Source organism: Macaca thibetana, chromosome 1, assembly GCF_024542745.1.
Source record: "Macaca thibetana thibetana isolate TM-01 chromosome 1, ASM2454274v1, whole genome shotgun sequence".
NCBI classification, from domain to species: domain Eukaryota; kingdom Metazoa; phylum Chordata; class Mammalia; order Primates; family Cercopithecidae; genus Macaca; species Macaca thibetana.
In genome coordinates this window covers 193,616,897-193,635,655 of record NC_065578.1, presented here as the reverse complement: position 1 = coordinate 193,635,655, position 18,759 = coordinate 193,616,897, and the positions used below count along the sequence as shown (strand labels likewise).

Here is an 18,759-nt window from a genome sequence, read left to right as displayed (position 1 = left end):
TTCATTTGGAGACCTGGCTTATCAGCAGATGGTCATCTATTATAGAACTAATTTTGTGACATGACATGCATATGCAACTCATACATTTAAAATATGAGAATATAACTAAAAGAAAATAATAGTATTAAATTCTCTATGAAACAAGCTTTTTAAAGGTAATTGACCAAAACAATTTTGAAAATTTTACTGAACAACAAACTTTGCTCAAAGGTGCAGCTTTAGAGTCAATTTGTTGCATGCTAGTTATAGAGTTTCTGAAAATGTAACCTCAAATTGAAACCCTTTCGTGATAGTTTTTAAGTGATTAGTTACAGTTGCAGATATTTTATTCCCTGATCTAAAACAGTCTTATTAAATACATTATTAAAGGAAATGCCATTATAAGCATTTTTACAAATCACCGTTTGTCCATTCTGTCAAAAAGGGTAACCCAGAGTTGCCTTGTGTTCTGTTGTGGTTTCTGAAGCCAATGTGATACTATCTTAACCCCTCACTACCACCCATCTCTCAAATATCTACCTCTGAGATAGAGGAATCTGGATTCTCATGTAACTGGTTCAGCATGCAGTTAGTTTATCCCCACTCCTAGAAAAAGTAGCTCAAACCACAGAGGGAGGCTATAGGTGAGGCTGAGTGTCAGACATGGAGAAGGAGATGTTTTATTTTAATGCAGAGGGCATAATAAAATCAACTTAGAAGGCTTGTCTCTTACCATAAAAGATACTATCTGTTTATTATATTTGCATCTCATTTCCAAGGTAAAATTTTACTTTCCCCACCAATATATATTTACCTTTCTTAGATTCATAGGACCAGAGGCAATATACAGCAATAATCATGTCTCCAGTGAAAGTTATGGGAGTATTTTAAACAATTGCTCATAAATAATTGCTGGCTGTGGGGAATATAGGGACAAACAAACAGTAAAGGAAGAGGGATAATGTTGCAAGGTTCGTTCACTGTGCAAACAGCGCAGGTAGGGTACAAAGTCTACAATTCTTACCTCCTCCCTTATTTGAAATGAAAACTGCATGTGACATTTTGATATTTTGAGGTTTCTCCCCCTTCTTCTTTACATTGCTGAACTCCTGATGCAGTCATCTGGAAGCCTCATAAGTAGGTGAGGTGGTTGTTCACTATGTCACTGTATGACTGATTTCATGTATGTCATTGTGTGATTTTAAGAACATAGGAGAAACTCCTGTGCACACTACCTCACTCAGAGTCTTGCCAAACTCACTTTGAAAGAAATCTCAATGCCACAGTTAATGCTTCATTGTTTTTCCTCAAGCCAAAGATTAAGTGCTAATGCAAGTACTCCTAAGGAAGGTAGTTCATTGACCTATTATCAGTCACTTATACCTTAGTGGGAATGAGTTTGACAACAGTTTATATAGAAATTAATAAATTTAAAAATTACTTTCTGATTTTTTTTCTGAAACTAACGAGTTTTCAGATAAATACTAAATTATTTGAACACATTTTAATTGAAGAATTATCTTTATTATCATAGGTAATATTTATTGAGTGTCTGTTATATGCTAGTCATTATTCTAAGATTTCACGACAACAAACTTGTATGACAGAGATATGATTATTATTCCCATTTTACAGATGAGAAAGATGAGGCACACAGAGGTTAAATAACTTTATAAAAGTCACTGAGCCAGGATTTGTACTTATTAGTCTAGTTCTAAAACCTGCACGTAAACCACTCTCCTACTCAATTCTTCTCTCAAAGGTATGATGGCTGGAACATGTGGGAGAAGGAAAGATATTTGTGAAACATTAGAAGTCTGAAATTATTTTAAAATGTTATTATACCAACAACTATTACAATTTGCATACAGTTTTTCATACCAGTGTCGGATGGAACTCTACGATGCTTACAATGATCCAAACATCAGCATAATGGGATAATTAGAACCATATTAACATCAGGTACTTACTATTCAGCAGCTGATACAATAACTTGCATCGCTATTGTCTTTATGATCATTGCCATCATTGTCATCATTATTTATTGAGAGCTTATCAGATCCCAGGAGCCATGTTTAGTTCTCTACCTAAGTGATCTCATTTAAATTTCAGGCAATCTTATGGGTGGTTATAATCATTTCCATTTTATAGATGAGAAAACTGAGGCTCAGAGATGCTAAAGTCGTAGAATCAGAAATGATAAAGCTAGAATTTTAACTTGTCTGCCTCTGAAGCTTACTTTCTTGACCACTTCAGTATGTCCAAAAGTCTAATACTATTAATACTTCTAGTCTCACTACCACCAAATACCACTTACTGAGTGTCATCTATGTGCCAGGAAGCCTATATCAGGCTAGTTCTATGTCACTGTGTCAGTGGCTCATGGGCCAATTCCAACCAGTTGCCTGTTTTTGTAAATAAAATTGTATTGTCAGAGGCAGTTTTACTCTGGTGTATGACTTGAGGGAAAGAATAAGGTAATAAAGCTAATTAGTTCTGGCATCTGTAACCAAAGCCATAAAAAGAAAGTATCGTCTATGGCTGCTTTTGTACTAAAAGGCAGAGTTGAGTACTTGCAACAGAGATCTTACGGCCTGCAAAGCCAAACAAACTTACTATCTGGCCCTTTACAGAAAAATTTACTGACCCCCGCCTTAAACCATCTTTCAATGTATGTATTATTATTCCCATTTTAAGATGAACATATGAGAATTCAGAGAAATTAGATAACTTGCCCTCCCAAATATTAAAGAGTAAGAACCCAGTGAAAAATGCAGGTCTAGGGGACTCCAAAACCTTTTCCTTTTCTTCTCTTGAAACTTACAACAGCAACAATTTTTATAATTACCAGTTGCAAGAGATTTCCCTAACAACACATGGTTAACAATATAGTTTTAAATGTTGATGCTGGTATTAGAGATTTAGACATTTTCCCTTTTCAGAAAAATATTAAATTTATCTTACCTTCTGATAATTTACTGTACCTAATTCCTTGAGGATGGATGCTTAAGGGCTTATCTGCCTTATTCTTAAAGTGAACTTTTATGGTGTCTCCGACTTCAGCATATAAAGTAGGCCCAAGAAGTCCTGTGAAAACAAATATTTAAACTATGTCTGTATTCAGGGTCACCAAAGGCAGAGTTGCTAAGCAAGAAAAGCAAACAGATGATACCAAGAGTGATTGCTACCATTCCTCCTGGTCCTGAGGCTGACCGGCTTATCTTCAATCTAGAAGGTTTTAGCAGCTCATTAACTCAATATCACACGTAAACAGATCAAACAGAATGGTAGAAACACTTGTCCTGGACCTAAAAGAAGTCAACAGAGCAGGAGAAATAGTTCTGACCAAGTCCCGCCCACTTTGACCCACTGTCATTCCTTAGAGATAACTGTCTTTGCTTAAGAAAGATGTTCATTTCAATTACAGAGGGTGATGCAACAGAGTAGTTACTTTAGATTTCTCTGACGTGGGAGTGCTCAGAGACCTAGATGAATTGAGGAACCAAATCACGCAGCTCTCTGGCTCTGAGGCAGGAGTAGGCTTGACGTATCTAAGGAACAGTAAGAAAAACAGTATGGGAAGAAAGAAGAGATGAGGTGGATGGTGGGTGTGCAGAACAAGGAAGGCCCTATGGGCTATGGTAAGAACTCGAATTTTCTTCTAAGTAAAATGGGACATCACTGGAGCATTTTTTTTTTTTTTTTTAAATGGAGTCTCGCTGTGTCTCCTAGGCTGGAGTGCAGTGGTATAATCTCAGGACCCACTGCAACCTCCACCTCCTGGGTTCAACCAATTCTCCTACCTCCGCCTCCCAAGTAGCTGGGATTACAGGCATGCACCACCATACCCAACTAATTTTTGTATTTTTAGTAGAGATGACTTTTCACCATGTTGGCCAGGCTGGTCTCGAACTCCTGACTTCAGGTGATCCACCCGCCTCAGCCTCCCAAAGTGCTGGGATTACAGGCGCAAGCCACCATGCCTCGTCTAAGTGAAATGGAGCATTTCTAAGTAAAATGAAAACCACTTTGTACAGCAGAGACATAGTATAACGTGTATTAAAAGTTCATCCTAAAACAAAAAGTTCATCATAGCTGCTGTGTAGAGAATAGTCTGTGTAGGGACAAGAATGGAAGCAGAGAGCTTAGGCAGTATAGGAGACTGCAGTGTACTGGGCCAGCACATGTAGCAGGACGTGATGAGTAGTGGTTGGATTCTGGACATTTGTGTAGGTAAGACAAACAAGACTTGCTGATGGATTGCATGTGGCTTGTGAGAGACAGAAGTCAAGGATGACCTCAAGGTGTTTTATCAGAACAACTGGGTAAATGATGTTATTAGTTACTGCAATGGGAGAACACAGCAAGGACAGGAGGTTATGGGTGCAGAAATCAAGAATGAGGTTTTACTTTCTACATGCCAGGCACTGTGTTAGAAAGTTTCTGGCTACATGGATCAAATACAGTCCCTGTCCTGAGGAGCTCACAAGCTAATTTGGAGATAGATGTATGATAGGAGCGACTGCTGAGATATGGGCAAAATACTACAGAAGAAGAGAGGATGAAGCACAGATTCTGTCTGGGGAGTTAGGGAAAAAGTTGATGGCTGAGTCAGAATTCAAGCCCTCCATGACCATGGTTCATATTCATGGTTACACATCCATGGAGTCAACCAATTTTGGATCAAAAATATTTTAAAAACAACAATAAAAATAACAACAATAAAAACAATACAAATAAAACTATAACATAATAGCAATTTATATAGTATATACATTGCATTCAGTATTATAACTAATTTAGAGATGATTTAAAGCATATGAGAGCATGTGCATAGGTTATTGCAAATACTATGACATTTTATATAAGGGACTTGAGCATCTGCAAATTTTGGTATCTGTGAGTAGTCCTGGAACCAATCCCATGTGGATGCCAAGGGATGACCGTACTAGAATTTCCAAAGTGTAGTCCTTGGAGTCTCTGCATCAGAATCACCTAGGGTCTTACTAAGAGGCAGATTTCCAAATGTCACCTCAGCCTCAATGAATCTGAGCTCTGGAGGTGAAACTTGGGAATCTGGACTTTAACATGTGCTCCTTGGTGATCTTGATGTCTTTGAAATCTTGAGAATCTATGACCAAAAGACCCATTCCAGACAAGTGACAGAAATCAACTACTGTCATTTCTGAGCCATCCACAAGTGTCATGGGATTGGCTTCTCGCCATTAGGCATCCTAGAAGCAGGAGAAGGAAGTCACAGCACTCATGGAGCTCAGCCACCATTTGTTTGCACTGGTGACGATAATTATAATAGGGCTTTCCTGTACTGTTTCCCTTGATACATTCAAGTACTGTAAGTCCCTACCTTAATTCTCACACGTTTTTAAGGTAGATATTAAGATCTTCATTTTATGGCTGAGGAAACTGAGCCTCAGAGAGTTTAAATATCTTGCCTAAAATCACACAGCATCATGATTTAAAGTTTAATATGTCTGTCTCTAGATCATGACTTTTAAACCACTTCTTTAAACTACACTTCCACCTTGTATTCATTCCTTTATTTATTCAAGGAATATCGAGTGCCTATATTATCCTAGGCATCAGAATTGCAGTGGTGCATAAAAAAGTAAAATAGATACACCCACTCCCTGCCTTCATAGAGTTTATAAAAAGTCGAACATTTTTATAGTTCTATAACTTTATAAGTTTTTATAGTAGGAAAGACAGATTTTAAACAAATGATCACACAAACATTCAATTTATTTATTCATTTATTTTTTTTTTTCTTTGAGATGGAGTCTCTCTCTGTCGCACAGGCTGGAGTGCAGTGGCCGGATCTCAGCTCACTGCAAGCTCTGCCTCCCGGGTTTACGCCATTCTCCTGCCTCAGCCTCCCGAGTAGCTGGGACTACAGGCACCCGCCACCTCGCCCGGCTAGTTTTTTTGTATTTTTTTAGTAGAGACGGGGTTTCACCGTGTTAACCAGGATGGTCTCGATCTCCTGACCTCGTGATCCGAAAACATTCAATTTAAACCTATGGTAAATATTATGACAGAAAAGAATGGAATACTCTGAAGAGTATTTGACAGGGGAATCTAGTCCAATAGGAGGTAAGTTGGGGAATTCTTTTCTGAGGAATTAATCCTTTAACTGAAGTCCAAAGGCAGAGAGGCAAAGGGATGGCCGAAGACATTCTAAAAAGTGAGAGTGGTATGCACAAAGGCCCTGAGGTGCCAGAAAATGTGGTCTTTTCAGAGAACTGACAGCCAGTGGGGAGGTGGAGCTTAGTATGTGAAAGGAAGGAGCAGAAAGTGAAGCTGAAGGCATTCTGAGAGTCCCATCATGCAGGGCTTTGTAAGCCTCTTTGAGTTTTCCCTTTAGCCTAAGAGTATCTGGAAGCCATTAAAGAGTTTTCATCAGGGTGCAACATGGACCAGATTTTGGTTTTAAAATCTCTGGCTGCATTTGTGGAGGATGATCTGGGAGGAAACCGAGTGGAGAACAATTGTGAGAACAGATTTGGCTCCAAGAGAGACAGTGGTGACTGAGATTATGATGAGATGATGAGGAGAGAATATATTAGTGATCTATTTAGAAGATAAAATAGTTGGAACTTGTAGATGGATTGGATATGGGGTAGAGAATGAAGGACATCAGTTGCCATGGATGGCTGATGAGGTTCTGGTTTGGGGAGCTGGGTGGAGGAGGGTGCCATTCTCTGAGAGGGAGGACACCATGGGAGGGCTTTGTTTGGTGGGTGTAGTAGGCAGAATAATGTGCCCCTGCTGAGATGTCCATGTCCTAATCTCTGGACCTGGAAATATGCTACTTTATATGGCAAAAGGGACTGTGTATCTATGATTAAGGATCTTGAGATGAGATTTTTCTGGGCTGTCCAGGTGGATCCCATGTAATCCCAAAGGTCCTTATAAGAGGGATGCAGGAGAATCTCAGTTAGGAACAACTTGGGATGCTACTCAGCTGGTTTTGAAGATGGAGGAAGGGGCCATGAGTGTAGGCAGCTTCCAGTAACTGGAAAAGACAAGGAAACAATTCTCCCCCAGAGCCTCCAGAAGGAATGCAGCTCTGCCAACACGTTGATTTTAGCCCAATAAAACCCATTTTGGACTTCTGATCTGCAGAAATATAATCATAAAAGAATAAATTTGTGTTGTTTTAGCCACTAAGTTTGCAGTAACTGGTTACCGAAGCAATGGTAAACTCTGATCTCTGGGACAGAGATCCTATCTTTCCCTACCCCTGTCTTGCCACCCATGGTTGTCCTATTCATTTCCTTGGACTCCTAGTCCTGGAATTTATTCTGATCTTGTGCCTGAAGCTTTTTGTTTGTTTTTATGTTGGCTTTACACAGGACTGTGGAGGTCACAAAGTTCAGTCCTTCTTTTAGTTAACAAAGCCTGGGAGGTAGGAATGGGGGGACAAGGATGACTTGCCCAAGGTCAGTCAGTGATCTGGTAGCATTGCTGGGATCAGAACTCAGATCTCTGGACTCCTGAGCCAGGGCTCAGGCCCCCATCTTTATAGAACAGTCCAGATGTCTACACCTCTTTTGACTCCTGACATGTCTGACTCCACTGACTGACCCCTGTCTTCCAGCTGCTACCCTCTGTCTTGGCTCCTGATGGAAGTTTCCACTGACTATTCCCACCTAACCTGGCTGCCAGTGAGCCCAGCAGGGTGCTGACTATGCTGCCAATTATGTACCGCATTTAATTGCCATGGTTCTCTTGCTTGGTTGGTTTGTTTACTGGCATCACATGGCTGCAAATACCAGATGCCCAGAGAAAGTCTATTAAGTTATTTAACCTAATAAGACCTATTACTTCAGTGGACAGTTTGGAGTATTTACTCAACCTCCCCTCCTACTTCTTCAGAATTAAGGCAAAACAAAAGGATGTTTTCATAAATGCATACGGAATACTTTCAAGCATGTAGGAAAACACATGGCTAAATGGTTTTCCAGCTGCTCTTCAGCTCCTCCATCAGCCAGATGGCCTAAGACCCTTCTCACCCTCTCCTCAGTGCCCAAAGCTGGATCGGGGAAAGGAGTGGCCTACTTCAGGGCTTGGGGAAGCCAGCACAGCATGTACCCAATTTAGTGCAGTTGTGGAACTGGAAAAGGACTGACTGCAGAAGGTCAGCTAATCCAATCCCCTGCTCTTAGGTGAACAAGGCATTACGTAACACAAGGTAGTGATTGTTGCAGCTATTTCAAAACTCCTTCAGGGACAAACATTTTATAATTTGTCCCTGAAAAATGGGGAGACTCAAAACTAGCCAATTTAATTAATTACTTATTTATTTAGAGGTGAGGCCGTACTTTGTCACCCAGGCTGGAGTGCAGTGGTGTGATCATAACTCATTGCAGCCTCAAACTCCTGGGCTCAAGTGATGCTCTTGTCTTAAATGACCCTCTTGCCTTAGCACCCCCAGTAGCTGAAACTACAGGCATGTACCACCATGCCTGACTAATTAAAAAATATACATATTTTTAAATAGAAACAGGGTCTTACTACATTGCTCAGATTGGTCTCATACTCCTGGCCTCAAGCAATCCTCCCACCTTGGCCTCCCAAAGTGCTGGGATTATAGGCGTGAGCCACTATGCCCAGCCAAAACTAGACATTTTAAAGCCCAAGACAGAATTCCTAAAAATGACCCCAGCCATACTCCTTCACCTGCCCAAATGTCCATAAACTTTATTAGACATCTTCAGACCTCCAATCCTGCAGCCCAGCCCCCTGCAATTACAATAACTAACAGCAACACTAGTTCATGCTGCAGGAGTGAGGCTCATGATTTGTTCAGGGCTCAGCTAGAATCATAGCCAGCAGATGAGTGGAGCAGGACATAGGAGAAAGGAACAAATGACACAGGACTTGTCTGGGGAATGGGAGAGGCCACATAGTTAATGGCAGTGTTCAAATCCAGATCTCAGTCAAAATAAAAGGCTTTTCCTTCACGCCAGATTTGCCTCCTTGTATCAACTACTATAGAGATACAAAGGTGAATAAGATACCACTCCTGCACTTCAGAAGTTCATAGTTAAGCAACTTTGGATGCTCAGGAAGCAATTACATTAAAATGGACGTCAAAATGCCTTTGTTCACAAAAAACAAATATATTCTGAGATACACAGGGGTTGACAGAAAGGTGCAAAGGCCTTACACATAAATTGGAGACCATTCTCACCAACTGTCAGAGTCTGGCTCTACTAAGGTTAAAGCAGGAAATCACTACAAAACATAATCACCTGAAAGGACTTTGATCCTAGTACCCTTTTCTTCAAAAACTATCCATGCCTTTTTATTGTTTAAAAGTCTTCAGCCTGGAATTAGTCCTTTCCATCTCTTACGGCATTCAGCACAAGGTCTTACACAGCAAAGGGATTAAAGTTTGCTTAGCTTGGCAAAAGCCACAAAAGGTACACCTTCAAATACCTGCCAATTCCTCTTAATGAGTATGTTTCCCACCTCATATTCCCTTCATCTACCTACAATTTAATTTAATTAAACAGTTCTTAAGTATCTACTGTATATGTAAGCTTGGAGCTGGAGCTCTGAAAATGAATAGACTCTGTGATATAGGACAGGACATCCTTCAACTTCCTGCTCACAACTACAAACTTAATTTTATTGGCAACGTTATCTTCTGGGCCCCCAATGAAGGTAGTAGCCATTCTACCTAAGGCCAAGCCGGCCCAAGGTTTGAATCCCAATGCTTCCTGCTTCTTCCAAGTCTTCTCTCTCAGATGTTTTTATCCCCTCGTTTTCTATTGGAAAGGACTTTGTGGCATTTCTATGGAGTCTTCCCTTAAATATTTTAAGTCTCTGTATTCCTTTTTATAAAATTATCAAATATCCTGAAGCTCCTGAGTCCGCCTCAGAACTACACTGTCTCTCCTCCCATCTGGAACCAAGTTTCAGGGAAGAGTTATCTGTAAGACCCTTCTGCTTCAGTTTCCTTGCCTTCCATTCACTCCTCATCCTGCCATCTGGACTTGCCCCACTATTCCATAATAAAAGGACCATATTTTGGCCCTTATATTAATAACTCTTCATAGCATTTGACCCTTTGCTTCCAGGATACCACATTCTCTAGATTTTTTCTCCCCTCCCTGAACAGGCTTTCTCAAGCTCCTTAGTAAACTTTTCTTTCTTGGCTCATCCCTTGGACTTTGCTGCTACTTTGAGCTCTGTCTGCAGCCTTCTCTTCTCATCATATCCTCCCTGGTAAATTTACACCCTCTAAATGCTTCAATTACCATCTTTGTTCTGATGTCTCCCAAATGTTTACAGCTAGCTCAGTTCTCTCTTTTGAGGGCCAAACTTCTACACCGATCTGCTCATTTAACATCTCTAGGTAGACATTCTATAGACAGACTCCAAATCTATACTTATCACCTTCCCTCACAAACTATCTCCTTTTCTTAAATTTTCTTTCTTACTGATAGGCACCCTATCCACTCTGCTGTTTAAACCAGAACCTTGAAGTCCATAATAATTCCCTTTTCTTCCTCATTATCACATCTAATGAGTCACCAAGTTTAATTGATTTTAGCTCCTAAATCATTTTCCCCATCTCATTTTCCCCATCTCAGCTTCTCTGCTATCTGGATTGATACAACAGTCCCATAACTGGTTTCTCTGGCTCTGGACTCTGGTCTTCCTCCAATCCATTCTCTATAATTGGAGAGAATTGTCTTTCTAAAGGACAAATCTTTCTCCTGCTGAAATCCTATTAGGGACTCCCTATTCCTCTCACTATAAAGCCTAGCATGGATGCCTGATCTCCATCTAGTTGCATCTCTTGTTAATTCCTTCCCTGAAGTTTGTGCTCCAGCTGTGCTGATCCAGTTATGGTTCCACAAACATACCATACTCTCACCTCCAAACTTTGAAACATTCTGTGCCTTGGTTTAAAATGCATCTACCCTCCAATGCCTTGCCTCCCCACTTGGATTTCCAAGATCCTACTCTTTTTTCAGCTATCAACCTAGAAAGAGAAGTACTTTCCTGCCCACCAGACTGGAGATAGGTCTCCTATGTCCTACTACAAAATCCTCATCATAGTTCTTCCTTATTACTCTACTGTCATTGCTTGTCTACCTATAGGTTATCCCCAGTAGCTGGTTGACTCCTGGAAGTCAAGGTCCATGTCTTATTCACTTAATCCCAGAACCTGGAATGTGGTAGGTTCTCAATACGCAATTTTTTTTTTTTGAGATGGAGTCTCGCTCTGTCACCCAGGCTGGAGTGAAATGATGCAATCTTGGCTCACTGCAGCCTCCACCTCCTGGGTTCAAGTGATTCTCATGTCTCAGCCTCCTGAGTAGCTGGGGCTACAGGCACACAACACCATGTGCAACTAATTTTTGTATTTTCAGTAGACACAGGGTTTCACCATGTGGGCCAGGCTGGTCTGGAACTCCTGACTTCAAGTGATCCGTCTTGGCCTCCCAAAGTGCATGAGCCACCATGCCCGGCCTCAATACACAATTATTTTAAAATAAAAGAATATTTAAATGCAGATTTGTTTAAAATTAAATAAATATATAAATGAACACATATGAAGAATATATAAATGAGTGGAGAAATATAGATATATAGATATCCATAATACTATGATATATATGATCTAAGTTATGATTAATAATAGCAGCAACAATAACAATAATGTAGCTAACTTCTACTGAGTGCCTATTGTGTGTCAGCATCATTATAAATACTTTGTACTTATGAATTCGATTGATCCTCATAATATCTTTAGAAGATAGGGATTAATTCAAGGTACTAGGGGTGTATAGAAGAGGGAAGACTTAATTCTGCTGATATGGAGGGGGTGTCAGTGTAGCTTCAGAGGGAAAGTGGCTTCTGGGTAGGTCGTAGTGAAAGCTTTGGTTTTGGGTGAGATTGGAACCCTAGGGGAGAATATCTGGTGGGGATACTGAGCAGGAGTGGTAAGAGAAGTCAGAAAACCCAGGGGAAGTGACAATAGAAAAACCAGGTAAAGAGAGAGCTTCAAAAAGGAAGAGTGTTAAATGTCCTAGTAATGTCTAGTAGTAAAAGAACATAGGCTCTGGCACCTCAAGTCCTGAGTGCCCTTTTGTAAGAGTAATTTTAGTAGACTCATTCATACTAAAGCAGTTTAGGAAAAGAATATAGGCGAAGAAATGTAGAGAATGATACAGAGTCCTCACACAAAAACTGAAGTGAAGGAAAGGAGAGAAAAGGAAAAGGCAGGCAGGGTCACGGGGAGATTTTTTTTTTTTTCTTTTTCTAGCTAGGAGTTAACCTGGACATGGTTTGGTCTGGTTTTGGTTTGGTTGTTGATTTTTAACGGAAAGAATGACTCCCATTGAGTAAATATTGAAGATTAAGGGAGATCAGAAGAGGCAGGACAGACTAGGATGATTCTCGGAAAGACAGCAGGTCTTCATCTGATTGGGGAAAGGGACAGGTGAATTACTGACAAGGGGACTCAACTGGAGGAAGTGCTCCCTTGAGCACTTCATCCCTGTAGAATATGGTATCATAGTTAAGATACTAGAACCCTATTCAACCCAGTCTTCTTGATAAAGGAAGAGATGAGGAAAAAAGAAGAGATTTTCTTTAAAAATTATGGCTATTGTATATATCACACTAGATAAATAGGAGACGCAAAAGAGTCAGCCATACATAGTTCCTTTGAATGAATCTAGGGAGCCAAATGGAAGCAAAAAATCATTCTGCAGAGGCACATCTGTGCTCATTAAACTAGACCATAATCTCCATGAACCCAGGATATGAGACTGTCTCGTCCACTGTTGCATCCACAGTGCCTACCTATTTCAATGCCCAGCCCACACCCGGTACTCAATAACAGTTTTTTAGATGAATGAATAAAAATTCAAACACTTATAAGTTTTATTTAGCTATTTTAATCAAGGTTAAAAACAGAGCCAGCTTCATGGGTATGTGACCTGGGCAGTTTCACAGGGCCCCATGCCCCGAAGGGCCCCTGGCTTGGTTTAATGCTTTGCAGTCACTACTTTGAAGTGTTCAGTAATATGAACAAGGGGCCCCACATATTATGCAGCCAGTACTTGTTAAAAAAGAAAACACATATTTCTACAAATTTTCAAGTAAATGGATATTTTAGATGCATGTGAATGCCAAATTACCCATAGAAATTTATCTTTAAAATTAAAAAAGTATATTTCAGGCTTACCTGAAATGCTAGATTGTGGTTTTTCTTTCTTAAAATATGGTTCATACTCTCTGTAGACAATTTTCTTAAAGGAAGTTGCAGAAAGATTCAAACTGGAAATATAATACAAAAACTAATTTGAAAGGCATATTCAACATCTATTTCTCACAACACAAAAAAAGTAGATCTCTCATATTTTCAGACTTCTAGTAGAATACCAGTATCTTTATTGCATTTCAGAAGCCCACCGTTTTATAAATATGATCAATAAATAAAGTTAATGAAATAATTATTGGTCTCTTCAAAAATATCCTGTTGTGATAACTATTTGTTCACAAGTTAATCTACCCTAATATCGTTCCTCAGAATCAATTTTCTAAAAAGAACCCAATATCACAGTATAAACCCAAACTGTAGGTTTAGATTTTATATTATTAAAATATGACCAAATCCTTTATGAATAAATATATGAGCTGTTTTTCAACTGATCAATCAAAAATAGTTTTAATCTACTGGGGAAATTGTGAAAAAGTATTGATTTCGTGGAATTTATTTCTAGTTGAGAGGTGAGAGATGGCTAACGGGGTAAAAGCCCTGGGATTCATATTGGAAACAAACAAATGAAAAAACTGTTTTGGAAACAGTCAGTAACTTGTCTAAGAGACACAGTTGATAAGTGGCAGAACCAATATTAAAAAATGTGAAACCACCGCATTCATGATTTAAAAAAATATTAGAGAGAGGACAGACAACAGGGAGAGTCGTGAGTGGTGAGTTACTTTCCTGTTGTTGCTGTTGTTGTTGTTGTTATTGTTCTGTACCTCTAAAGACACATCATTCTTATCCTTGTCTTAAACTCAAAGATGAGGGTAAAAGGAAAGAGAATTCAGAGAAAATACCTTACAAATGTCTCAATTTGATCAGAGTGGCTTTGTTTTGCTTCCTAATGCGGGGACAGTGACCCAGCCATAATCAAGACATAACAGCACCCACGTATGCCATGCCTTCTATACAGCACGGTGGCTAGGGTGCAGGCTGTGAATTCAGTATCTCTGGACTTGAAGACTACATCTACCTCTTATTGTTTTATCTTGAAAAATTTACTTAATTCATTTGTGCCTCAGTTTCTACAACTATAAGATGAGATTAATACTGAAATCTCCCTCACAGAATTGTTGTATAATTTTAAATAAGTTGATATGTACAAAAGGCACAGAACTGGCACACTAGAAATACTTAATCCATGTTAGCTAGTAATATTTTGTAAATATAATTAGAGTTAGTCTTTAGCCTTCAGGTTTTCACAGAAAGCAAAAACAAATCTGTAGTAATAGTAATGCTCACAAATTTTAATATGTGGAATACAGGAACTGTGTTAATATGTGGGGGCAGGATTAAAGGAGGCATGTAAGTACTTTTAGAATGGCTAGATAGAGAAGGTAGTGGATTCTCCATCACTGGCAGTATTCAAGTAGAAATTAGACAACTACTTGGTAAGGTCATTGGTGCTGAGGGCAAGGGAAAAAGTAGAAGGTTAAAACACCTTAATATGTTTGAATATGAATTAAATGACCTCTTAGCGTTCTTATAACTTAAGAATTCTAAGATTCTATATACTAATGTCCCTAATGTGGAAGTCCATTTTTATTTATTTTTTTAGTACAATTGAAAAGTTATTGTCCTCCCCTGCCCCAGATCTTTGATACAGAAATGTAGATGATGGTATAAAATCTTTACTAAAAAATATCAGTCTCTTATGTGGAGTAATTTCAACAGAGAGAGGTTTTCTAACAAGTTTTACTATGTATGCTGTGTATTTATACTGAGGTATGTCTATTTTAATCTGAACAATTTCTATTGGAAAATAATCTATCTGATTAAACAGTTACAGATGATATGAATTCAAACAATGTGTACAATGAGTTTTTCATTTATAAGGATTGTTTAAAGATGATTTGTTCATAGTCACAAAATCATATAAAGCTAGAACCCTAGGAGGAAAATGTATGTGTATCTTTTCTTCAATATCTCTTTGTATTATGTGAGTGACTAAACAAGGTTTCTAAGGAAATTTTTGAAAGTGTTCATCTCCGACTTGGAGCAAGAATAATATGTACATTTTACCTTTACAAGGCATTGTCCTGCTAATATTATATGAAATAAGTAGACGGATTTCTGCTTTGTGCTAAAATATACTTTGCCAAAAGATGGAGTTGTCTACGTTGATATTCATCTAGTGAGCATCATAGCTCTAGGGGCTGGACAAGTTAGAACAAGTTCTTAGTGTAAGCAGCCAGATATATGGATTAGATTTTTCATAAGAAAATGCTAGAGAGAAGTGATATGATTTAGGGTTAAACAATATGACAGTTTGTCTGGGTTATGTTTCTATGGTTTTGACTCAACAATTGCTACCAGGGAAATGACTCTCCAGAACTTTGGAAACTTACCCACAGGGTGAGGGGACAGAATGACCAGTCGTGGTTCCCTGTGTACTCGCCATGTGAATCAGACCTTTGCCCTATGTGATTCTGCCTCCAGCATTTTGCTTGCTATTTTCAATGCTAACTACAGACACGAGAAAAAAACTCCCAAGCGTAAACCCAGCATGCTACAAGAAAGCCAACAACCAAGTTTGCATTCTTCTCATGAGCAGGCAAGATTAGTGTTAGAAGGACTGTTATTTTCCTTGGGGTTTTAGCTTACGGCAGTTCCGAAGGGTGTGGGTGTGACCTAGATTGTCACTTTGAAGTACAATATTCAAAATGATTGTTTTTGAAAAGGAGGGGTCTCTTCTTATTATAAGACCAAGATCATGTGTAATACCCTGCAAAATAACCCAGTTACAATGAGAGTTTTAAAAAGGTTAATATTATACACTAAAAGATCTCAAATATTACATTAGTTTTTGGCAGATTGCTTTGGTTTTGTAATTGTAAAAGAGGAACACATCTTTCATAATAAACTGTGATGTTAGGGAAAAAAGTGAGTCACACTAGCAGGTTGACCATTTAAAAAATAACTAACTGGAAATATTGAATAGACTCTATGATTTAGTTAATTTCTGAGAAGTCTTATTTTTAACATTTCAATTAGAAAAAATAGTTTGCAACTCAAGGGTAGTATTTTATATGAATTAAACCTCCTCTCAGTTACATACCATATCCCAGGACATGATTAACAGAGAGAAAAAAATGAAGCGTCACATTCAGAAGGATAAATAAGTCAAATATGAAGCAGAAAAAAGGTGAAAGTACAAAAACATACAAGAACTGATGATATTTTGAAAATCATTTATAAGGCAGCAATAAAATTATATGACAAAAAGCACAAGGTGTTCATTTTTAGTTTTAGAAGATGAAGCTATGTAGACAATGGAACAAATAATACGTAAATAGGAGTCTTATAAAAATACTAAACAACTAAAAATCTGGAACAGGAATTTCCAGAAAGCACTAATGAGGAAGCAATCCCTGGTGCCTTTGAATTCACCAATATATAAGCCAACACAAACATACTAACAAAACTGTATTGAAAATAAACTTGAAAAGAAAGCATCATCTAACCAATCAAATGGAATGCTTTCTATACCCTCAGAATGATAAACTACATTATTGGAGGCAAAATTAGCATTCGCCCAGTTTATTTAATTCAGTGTACTCTCCTATTAGTTATATTTACTTACCTGAAGTTAAAAAAAAAAAGCCATGACATTGCAAAGGAAATGTTGTCTAAAGAAATAGATTTTCCTCTCTAGAGAAGCCCACCCAGATCCACACCTGAGTTACCTTGAGTTTGTGGACTCAGGTCGGTAGCTCCAACTGATGCCCTGAGCAGCCACGTAGAACTGCCTTAGCTGTACCGCTTCTGTCCCTTGTCTCCCCCAGCCTACCCAGCTGGTGCCCAAGACCACCAGGACCCAGAGGCGTGGGCAGCGTGGGAACATGCTTCCTTTCCTGCTCCCGCTGGCTGCCACCACCCCAGGACCTGGGCAGCCGCTCGTCGAGCTGCTGACTAACCCCGCTCCTGGCTGTCCCAGCTGCAATGAGCTCTGAAGGCTGTGGGTGGCAGCGTCCTTCTCCCCTGCGGTTCTTGCAAACTGCAGCGGCAGCCTCTGCTTCTCCCTCCCTCCCCTTTTTCTGGGGCTTTTCCTGGCAGGGGCTTGGTGAGATCACAGCTCCCAGCGACCAGAGGTATTAGGGAGAGCAACCAAACTAGTGACTGTTTTACTACAGGTGAAGAAGGGGCAGAGATCAGAGGCTCTAGCAGGCGGGACAATGCCCAGGGATTCATGAGCCGGACAAAGCTGTATCCCTCCATTTCCACCGGCCAACACCACGGAAGCAGTCGACCCTTACCACTGACCTGAGGCCTGCCTGGGTCCAAGCTCACACTTGGAGAACTTTCTGTGAAGTGCAGTGGTACCCAACCACCTTAATCAGATGGCTCCCCTTTTGATCTGAGGAAAAGAGTATTGTGCCCTGTTACCCGGCACTGAAACACTATTTTCAAGTGGTGGAGAAGAAGGGAACAAACACATGGACAAGGCCTACTGCTCTGAATCGCCTTCCTGGTCTCTATCAAGGCACAGTTCTGCCTTGATAAGGGCCTGTAGCTAGCTAAGCTGCAGCATAGCAGAGGGCTTAAAGAACTTGGCTGAAAAAAAAAATCAGTTGTCCAGTTTTCAGTTTCACTTACTAGCTGTGTTGTCTTGGGCAAGTTACTGTACCTCTCTGTTCAGTTTTGATATCTGTGAAATAAGGATGACAATAATGGTTTTTCCTGATAGGGTATGTTGGGAGGATAAAATGCTACTGTAAACTATAGTTCCAGCACTTAGCACACAGCAGCTAGGCGTAGTGGCTCAAGCCTGTAACCCCAGCACTTTGGGAGGCCAAGGCGAGTGAATCACCTGAGGTCAGGAGTTCAAGACCAGCCTGGTCAACATAGTGAAACCCTGTATCTACTAAAAATACAAAAAATTAGCCGGGAGTTGTGGTGGACACCTGTAATCCCACCTACTCAAGAGACTGAGGCAAGAGAATTGCTTGAACCCAGAAAGTGGAGGTTGCAGTGAGCTGATAACTTGCCATTTTACTCCAGCCTAGGCTACAAGAATAAAACTCCATCAAAAAAAAAAAAAAAAAAAAAAAGAAGAGAGAGCCAGAGAGAGAGAGAGAGAGAGAAAGAAAGAAAGAAAGTCAGTCAGTCACAAATTTATTACTATGATTATATTTTCCTGTCTCCAGGACCCCTTGTATTCTTGTATTTCTTGAAGGATCTAGTTGTTTCACACCACCTTAAATCTTACTTTGCTGTTAATAGAGAATCTGAGAATTATATCGTGTGAGACATCATAATGACTTGTCCTGGGTTCCCTGTATCTGCATGGCTCCAAGTTTCTGTCATGCTTTATGCATTCAGTACATTCAATAAATTGTAATCTGGCACCTCACGTGAGGTCTCTGTTAATGATGTCAGGCTCATCAACAGCCTCTTCCCCCCTCCCCACTCCCCCCAGTGTTCTGTCTTTCCTCCTGTGCTGATATTATTCTACCAACTTAAAATGC

General features: G+C 39.6%; 1 protein-coding gene across 50 annotated transcripts in view; it reads right to left on the bottom strand.

The window, feature by feature from the left end:
* The window catches only part of F5 (coagulation factor V), a 72,468-nt gene extending 55,090 nt beyond the window's left edge, over window positions 1-17,378 (bottom strand). For 49 of the 50 annotated variants that reach the window (XM_050784248.1, XM_050784238.1, XM_050784325.1 and 46 more), the window contains exons 1-3: window positions 16,978-17,284; window positions 13,211-13,302; window positions 2,944-3,066 (exon numbers count right to left, since the gene is read on the bottom strand). In XM_050784248.1, coding sequence (XP_050640205.1) covers window positions 2,944-3,066; window positions 13,211-13,302; window positions 16,978-17,135 — 373 coding nt within the window. In that variant the 5' untranslated portion in view covers window positions 17,136-17,284. Of the gene's footprint in view, window positions 1-2,943; window positions 3,067-13,210; window positions 13,303-16,977 lie in introns of all 50 variants that reach the window. The other variant, XM_050784228.1, reaches the window with a different exon arrangement.
* Window positions 17,379-18,759: the final 1,381 nt, after the last annotated feature.